Source organism: Myotis brandtii, unplaced genomic scaffold, assembly GCF_000412655.1.
Source record: "Myotis brandtii unplaced genomic scaffold, ASM41265v1 scaffold133, whole genome shotgun sequence".
NCBI classification, from domain to species: domain Eukaryota; kingdom Metazoa; phylum Chordata; class Mammalia; order Chiroptera; family Vespertilionidae; genus Myotis; species Myotis brandtii.
In genome coordinates, this window is record NW_005354718.1 from 3,811,464 (window position 1) to 3,820,420 (window position 8,957).

The 8,957-nt window shown below is 41.1% G+C and overlaps 1 protein-coding gene across 6 annotated transcripts in view; it reads right to left on the reverse strand.

Moving 5' to 3' along the window:
• Positions 1–8,957, reverse strand: part of UBR1 (ubiquitin protein ligase E3 component n-recognin 1) — a 160,521-nt gene that overhangs the window by 70,662 nt on the left and 80,902 nt on the right. For all 6 annotated transcript variants that reach the window (XR_001360937.1, XM_014534847.1, XM_005860317.2 and 3 more), the window contains 3 exons: positions 7,378–7,477; positions 6,670–6,779; positions 3,071–3,157 (listed from right to left, as the gene is read on the reverse strand). Coding sequence is in view for 5 of the 6 variants with exons in the window: in XM_014534847.1 (XP_014390333.1) it covers positions 3,071–3,157; positions 6,670–6,779; positions 7,378–7,477 (297 nt within the window). In the remaining variant the exon portion in view is untranslated. The remainder of the gene's footprint in view (positions 1–3,070; positions 3,158–6,669; positions 6,780–7,377; positions 7,478–8,957) is intronic.

The window sequence follows — 8,957 nt, forward strand, 5'->3', positions numbered from 1 at the left end:
CCTAAATGATAGCTTTGCTGGGTAGAATAATCTTGGCTGTAGGTTCTTGCTATTCATCACTTTGAATATTTCTTGCCACTCCCTTCTGGCCTGCATAATTTCTGTTGAAAAATTGGCTGACATTCCTATGGGAACTCCCTTGTAGGTAACTAACTACATTTCTATTGCTGCTTTTAAGATTCTCTCTTTGTCTTTTGCCCTTAGCATTTTAATTACGTGTATCTTGGTGTGGTCCCCTTTGGGTTTCTCTTGTTTGGGGTTCTCTGCGCTTCCTGGACTTGTAAGTCTATTTCTTTCACCAGGTAGGGGAAGTTTTCTGGCATTATTTCTTCAAATAGGTTTTCAATATCTTGCTCTCTCTCTTCTTCTAGCACCCCCATAATTCGGATGTTGGTATGCTTAAAGTTGTCCCAGAGGCTCCTTACACTATCTTCATATTTTTGGATTTTTTCTTTTTGTTCTTCTGGTCGGGTGTTTTTTGCATCCTCATATTTCAAATCATTGACTTGATTCTCGGGATCCTTTAGTCTACTGTTGAATCCCTGTATATTATTCTTTATTTTAGTCAGTGTATACTTAATTTCTGACTGGTCCTTTTCCACTTTTTTTGGCATTCTCACTAAGATCCTTGAAAGTCTAAGTACCTTGGAGATTTCTAGAAGGTTCTTGAGTAACCTTATAACTGTGTTTTTGAACTCTATATCCAGTAATTTGCTTTCTTCCATTTCTTTCATTTGTGACGTTTCTTTGTCTCCACACTTTGGCTGCTTCCCTGTGTTTGTTTCTATGTATTGGGTAGCTGCTAAGTCTCCTTGAGTTGATAGAGTGGCCTTGTGTGGTTGGTGTCCTGTAGGGCCCAGTGGCTCAGCTCCCCAATCACCTGAGGTGGACACTGTAGGTCAGTGGTCGGCAAACTGCAGCTTGCGAGCCACATGCGGCTCTTTGGCCCCTTGAGTGTGGCCACGAAGTTTCAATTGCACTGTACGTGCACGTCCGCATGTGGTATTTTGTGGAAGAGCCACACTCAAGGGGCCGCAGTTTGCCGACCACTGCTCTAGGTGCACCCCTTGCTGTAGTTGAGCCTTGATTACTGTTGGCATCACTGGGAGGAATTGACCCCCAGGCCAATTAGCTGTGGGGACCAGCTGTGACTACAGTGGGAGAGCTGCTGTGCAGGAGACAACCTTATGGAGCAGGATTTGCTTTCAGTGGGGCTTTGGTGCTCACTGAGTCTGCCCATTGAGTGTGTTGTTTATGGATGTGAAGAGTTGTAATCTGGTATAGTCTCACACTGACCACTGGGTACACTGGCTCTTGGGTCTCCAAGGAGGTGCAAAGTCAGCCACTGCCTGGGGCCATCCAGCAGGAGCTACAGAGAGATCTGCAGATTCCTCCTCCTTGTATCAGGTTTGTAAGTGCCCAGACAAGGCCCAGCTGTGAAGCAAGGCAGGCTGGTGATAGGTTTGAGCTCCGTGACCCAGCTGCAGCTTGTTTGACAGGTTTTTAGCCTGAGAAAAGGCAGGCCATTCATATGCAAAAGCCACTGCACAGTTTGGGTGGGGTTGTAAATTGGGTGGGGCGGGGTCTAAGGGAATCACCAGGTGGAGCAAACAGAAATGGCTGCCAGTCAGCCCTGCAACCTCGAAGGTCCCTGCATGAGAAAATGACTGACACGAGCACATACGTCTGGAAGAAAGCTGCCCCCGAGTTCCTGCCCTGATGCCAGACAGTACAGTTTCTCCCTGTATGTGTCTGGGTCTCCAGAGCCTCACCCGGCACTGGAGCTCAGAGGAAGCTCCCGCTTTGTAAATTCAGTTCGTGGTGCCGGCCTTTTAAGAGGAGCACCTGGGTCTCCAGCAGCCTGTGTGTCACTCAGCCCCAAGCTGCACCGGTTTTTACAGTGCGTAGGGACTTGTTTTCCCAGCTCTGGGACCCTGGGCTGGGAGTCTGGTGTAGGGCTGGGACCCCTTGCTCCTTCGGGCAGCCTTCACAGAAGCAATTTCTCTCCCAATTAAAAAGGCGGCACACATGGGTGCTGGACCTGCCCCTTCTGCGCCTGTGCACCTCCTACCAGTCTCAGTGTACTATATTCTTTACTTCTCTAGTTGTAGTACTTCCATTCAGCCAGCTTTCTGGTGGTTCTGGATGATGGTTGTTCTATATTTTAGTTGTAATTTTGATGTGGTTGTGGGAGGCAGCGAGTACAGGCATTTGCTTACGCTGCCATCTTTTGTACTGGCATTTTTTATTATGTATTCTAACTTAAGCCCAGTGTTTTCCTTTTATAAAGGATATTTAATAAATACAAATAATATTCTAATTTTAAGATTAAAATAATCAAAACCTGATTCATTATATTAAGAAAATTTATAACCTAAATATTACTATTTCATTGAATCTAAAATGTACCATTGTCTATGTTCCACTAAGAATGCGGCTGATTAAATTATAAGAAGCTACTGATTGTAAGACATATCCCAATATCAGATATTAAAAGTTTTTAAATTAATGAAGTATTTCCAACAGAGCTCCACCACACATTTACTTCCTCTGACTTTGTATTATATTGGATAACTACATGTCAAGTACCACTAATCCCTGCAATACAGAAGCTTAATGAGCCCTGGCCAGCATGGCTCGGTGGTTAGTGTGTTGGCTTGCACACCAGACGGTCACAGGTTTGATTCCCAGTCAAGGGCACATACCTGGGTTGCAGGATCGATTCTGCCCTTGGTTGGTGTGTATATGGAAGGCAAGCAATTGATGTGTCTCTCTCATGTCGATGCTTCTCTCTCTCTCTCTCTCTCTTTCCCCCCCCCCCCCTCTCTCTCTCTCTCTCTCTCTCTCTCTCGGCATCCTTGACCACTTCCACTTTCTTTAAAAATCAAAGGAATAAAATATCCTCACTCCTTGGATAAGGATTTAAAAAAAGAAGCAGCTTAATGAACAACAGAAAATGGACATCTCATGTACTTTACAATAGGTTCCTTCTAACAAAAAGAAGCAGTTCCTTTATACCAGCAAAGTTCAAAGACAGAGATGAATGTCACCATTATTATAATGTTATTACCTCATCGTTCCTAATAGATTCTGATCCTGATGCAGTTGCTACAATTAAACAAGATTTTTCTCTTAATCGCTTCACTGTGTCAAACATCTGAAAAACAAATAAAATGTTAAAAGATTTGGTTGCACTGATCAGGAACAGAAAAATTCACTAATCTGATTTTGTCATTAAGTATCCAAATTTCTTTGACTTAAACCACACACACACACAGTGACTCCTAACTGTGACAAACACCTCCCCTATTTGATTAGCAATGGAGCTAAAGAGGAGGTTCCAGGAAGCAAAATAAACTGATTCAATCTGCAGGTATTACCATACCTCTGCTTTTGCCAGGGAAAATAAAGAATTTAATTCTTTATATTTACATATCCTATCTAATAAAGAGGGAATATGCTAATTGACCATCACACCCTCACAAAGATGGCGGTGTCCACAGTCAATACAGAGGGAATATGCTAATTGACTGTCACACCCTCAAAGATGGTGGCGCACAGTCCCCTCAGGCCCGCCGGGGTGGCAGGTGTGCAACACAGCTGGGCCCACCCCCAGGTGGATCCGGCGACTCTGCGCGCCTGCCTCCGGCGTCCCCCAGTCCCCAGCCGCCCAGGGCCAGCCTGAGGTGCAGGCAAGCCTCAGATGGCAGCTGCCCGTCGCCTTCCCCTGATCGCCAGGTTGCCTCTCACCCCTGAGGGCTCCTGGACTGTGAGAGGGGGCAGGCCGGCCTGAGGGACCCCCGCCCTCAGGTGCATGAATTTTCATGCACCAGGCCTCTAGTCTTCTCATAAGAGGCAATCCTGTTATATACAAGGTTGCTGTTTCCTACTTTTCATTTTCACTTAATCATTTATCTTCAGAGGTATTTCCACAACAGCTATCTATTCTTCATACCAAATATCAGGTTCCAACAATATGAAGGTATAAATTTACTGATATTTTGAAGGAGCCTCAATCTCATGTGGAAAAATCTCCCACAAGAAACTTACAACACAACTTTACATTACTCATTTGGATAAAATACCCAATGTTTATAAGAGCAAACACTTATGCTTTTTGTATATTTTGACAATGAACTTTGGTATTTCAACCGAAACTAAATTTTCAGGAATAAATCTTCAATTTATAACATCTTATCTGTAGAATATAAATGTTGGACTAAATGACAGTTCAGTTTACTTTCTTAATAAAGTTAGAATAGTTAACTACTTCTCTTGTTTCTGTTTTGATTTTGTATTTTAAATTATTATGTTGGTAAATTTAACTCAAATACAAAATATTCATGAAATCTACTTCAAGAAAAATCTTAATAATAACATCTTTATCTTACAGTTACATATCCAATTACATTAAGCTTACTTAAGGAGTGTCTGATCCTATATAATAAAACCCTAATATGCACATGGACCAAACTGTCGCTATGACAAGCACTGACTACCAGGGGGAAGATGCTCAATGCAGGAGCTCTGGTCAGCCAGAAGCCAGGCTCACAGCTGGCGAGCGCAGCGGCGGTGGCAGTAGCCTCTCCCACCTCCGCTGAAGATGGGCAGTAGGGAGCGAGAGCCCTGGAATGCGAGAGGGATGTCTGCCTGCTGGCTTAGGCCCAGCAGGCAGACATCCCCCAAGGGGTCCTGGACTGTGAGAGGGCACAAGCCGGGCTGAAGGGACCCCCCCAGTGCAATAAATTTGTGCACCAGGCCTCTAGTTACATAATAAAAAGGGCAGACTTCTTGAAGTACAAATCAGTACAAAGATCTCCATTTGATATGAATGTGGAAAAAAATCATTCTATATTCTAATTATAAAACAATTATCTAGCTGATAACACCAGAATATTTTAATAAATACAGTGAGGGGAAACCCCATAACCTTGGTTTCATGTTTCCATGTGGAAGGTTTTCCGTTAAAGAAATATTCCTGGCCTCTATCCATAACCCCTTATACACTCCTTCCCAAAGGCACAGCCATCCACCCAATAGTTCAAGCTCCAAATCCAGAAGTCATCTTTGACTCCTTAATTTCCCCTTCCATCAAATCTATCAGCAAGTACAATAGATTCTACCATCAAATTACACCTTAATCAGTTTAGCTTCTCAGCATTTGCATCCTAGTCTAAGTCATACTTACTTCTACCAGGTTTACTGCAATAATCTTTTAATGGTTTCCCTGATTTTATAATTGTCCCTTATAATCCATTTACCCCACAGCAGAGTGATCTTGTAAAAATATAGATAAGATATTGTCACTTAAAATCCTTCAATGGTTTCCCACTGTACTCAAAAGTAAAATCCATCACTTTACCCTGACCCAGTGATGGCGAACCTATGACACACGTGTCAGAGGTGACACGTGAACTCATTTTTGGGTTGATTTTTCTTTGTTAAATGGCATTTAAATATATAAAATAAATATCAAAAATATAAATCTTTGTTTTACTATGGTTGCAAATATCAAAAAATTTCTATATGTGACACAGCACCAGAGTTAAGTTAGGGTTTTTAAAAATGCTGACACGCCAAGCTCAAAAGGTTCACCATCACTGCCCTGACCTGTAAGTTCCTATAATGACCTGGCTGCTGGCTGCCCCTCTGACCTTGTTGCCTATCTCTCTCTCCCTCTCCTCATTGTACTCCAGTCATGCTGGCCTTTCTGGCCACCTTAGAGCGTTAGTTTTGCTGTTCCCTCTTTCTAGAGTGCTCCCCCAGATTCTTATGACTGGTTTCATGTCATTCAGTTCTAATGTCATCTCCCAAACAGACCTTTTCTGATTACCCATTTAAAGTTACCCCCTATTCGTGTGAATGATCTTGGTATTTTCTTATTTATTGTCTGCATCTCAGTTAGTATATAAGCTCTATGATAGCAAGCACCTTATCTGTCTTGTTCAGAGTCTAGCAATGAGTACAGCATAGTTGGATTCAATACGTTAACTGAATAACACACATGAATACATTTTATTTTTTTTTAACTCCACTAAAACATAGAGAAAATAGAATTACTAACATGAAAACATAGGAGTAAGCATAAAAAAACAGAAGTAGCCCTGACCGGTTTGGCTCAGTGGATAGAGTGTCGGCCTGCGGACTGAAAGGTCCCAGGTTCAATTCCAGTCAAGGGCATGTACCTTGATTGCGGGCACATCCCCAGTAGGAGGTGTGCAGGAGGCAGCTGATCGATGTTTCTCTCTCATCGATGTTTCTAACTCTCTATCCCTCTCCCTTTCTTTCTGTAAAAAATCAATAAAATATATTAAAAAAACAAAACAGAAGTAAATGACTTCACAAGAATATAGTGGTTTAATTTTAGAGGCAAGCAGAGGATTCTTCTTTTTTAAAAAAATATATTTTTTATTGATTTCAGAGGGAAAGGGAGAGGGAGAGAGATAGAAACATTAATGATGAGAGAGAATCATTGATGGGCTGCCTCCTGAACACCCCCTACTGGGGACTGAGCTCGAAACCTGGGCATGTGTCCTTGACTGGACTCGAAACTGGGACCTTTCAGTCCACAGGACGACACTCTATCCACTGAGCCAAACCGGCTAGGGCGCAAGTAGAGGATTCTTAAATAATTAAACCAAGATATAACCAGTTATTTTCCAGGTTTACCTGGAGTATCCATGTTATCATGTCCTTCTGGCCTTCTAACTGGGGAATTCCTTTGAGTTTTTCCAAAAGCATTTGTATATTCTGAGCATTCATGGCCGAACTTCCTAATCCTTTTTTAAAACACAAAAAGTACATGTCACAAGTAAATAAATTGCTTCATAATTATGTATAAATTATAACTTATCGCTAATATTATTCAATGGATAAGCAAAGTTTGCAATCAATCCCTTAAATACATTAAGTTTTTAATGGAAGAATCTGCAATTACAAGAAGTACGAAGTACTGAATTAAACAACTTCAAAACTTGAATTTACTTTAGGTCTCTCTTGCTCATTGTCCCTTGGGGCTGGTAAGTGAAAGCTAATCTTACTGATCTGTCTCTTGCCTTTCCTCCACATGTTTCATGTTTGGTAAAAGTACTTAAATAAGAACCAAAGCTCCAAAAATATGAAAGTGGGAGCTGTTATATATCCACAAACTAAATAGATTTATGATGTCTTCAATGATCTAAAAAAAACACCTGTGTATAAATAGAAATAAGATGCTTTTCTCCTTTTGGTCTTATAAGCTATATGCCTGGAGTGTGCTTTGAAAAAACTCTTAATCAGGTAGCATTTAATAACAATCTAATCTAAACTTATTCTGTTCTTCTAGGTTGAAGACAGTACAAAAAGGCCACCTTATCCTTTGCTCAGCCTAAAACATACTTGAAGCCTTGTGGTAGAAGTCAAAGGTCACTTCTTCCTCAGGAGCTTTCTGAAGCTGCTGCTTTTCTTCTAATAACCCCAACGCCAGAATATGAAATGCCTACAGGAGAAATATAGGAGAAGATCTTTATGATTGTGCTTCTTCAGGTAAATATATTTTAAACGGATGAATAAAAATAAGCAATCTGATAGGTAAAAAATGGGCAAAGGTTACAAACTAGAAGTTTACAGAGAGAGAAATTATAAGTACACATACGAAAAATGTTCAACCTCACTTAATAATAAATAAGTGTGAGGTGAAGCAAGATCATCCTGTTTTTCCCCTACAAGAGTGGCAAATTTTTTTTTTTTACCATTTAGTAAAATACAAAACTGGCAAAGGTGTCGAGAAGCAGGCACTTTTCACCACACTGATGATGGGAAAGTAAACCGATGTAACATTTTTGGAAGCCAATTTGACAATATCTATAAAAAAAATGTGAAGGTACAGACCCAGTATACTAGGAATTAGTATGATAGATAAACTCACTTAACTATACAAAGATATTTATATAAGGATGCTCATTTTAGTGTTCTCTGTTATACAAAGACCTAAAAGCAACCTAATGTCTCTTAATAAGAGACTGGTTAAATGCATTACAGATATGCCTACAATAGAATCTGTAGCTTTAAGATTGAAGTAGGCTTATATGCACTAATGTGGAATAATTTCCAGAAGATACAAACCTTTAACAATGCTTACTTCCTAGGAATAGCACTGAAAGTTAGGAAGAGAAATGTTAACTTTGATTTCAAATATATCTGGTATGGTATGAAATCTTTTTATTGCCATTTATTTACCATTGTTATAACAAAAATTAAGATACACATACAGTATGACAGCATTTAGAACCTGCAGGCCAACAATAGCTAAGAAAAAAAGAAAATTTAGCCTAGATCTGTCTGTCATCAAGTCTTTATTACACTGTCTCTTCATAATACAAGTGAAATAAAAAAAATATATAGAAAATTATGACACAATAATAACTTGGAACTTTATTATCAGCAGGAGCAGGCTATCTACACTAATAAAAGAGAAACATGGTAATTGGCGTACGACCGCTACCCTTCCCATTGGCTAATCAGCATATCCTTATGCAAATTAACTGTCAGCCAAGATGGCGGCCGGCAGCCATGCACTGAAGCGAAAGCAGGGAGGCTCACTTGCTCCAGTGACTGCAGACGCCAACGTTCCCCGCCTAACTTGCCGGCCTCTGAGTTGCAACTCTAAGCAACTATGTACTATGTTGCAAATGTAGAAGCTAAACAAAAGCCCAGAAACCAGCTTTCAGCCTGCCGGGATCTCAGAGCTGAAGTTATACATTGTTTCGATTATAGAACGGCAAACAAACCAGATACGAAGCCTCAGAGCTAGAGCCAGAGCTAAAGCTGGCCCAGAATAAAATAAAAAAAAAGAGAAAAAAAAGGAGCGGTGGGGAGCTTCAGTCAACAACCGCCAGCCTGAAAGCAGCCCTCAGCCCCTCACCCAGACTGGCCAGGCACCCCAGTGGGGACCCCCACCCTGAAGGGGGTGTGACCAG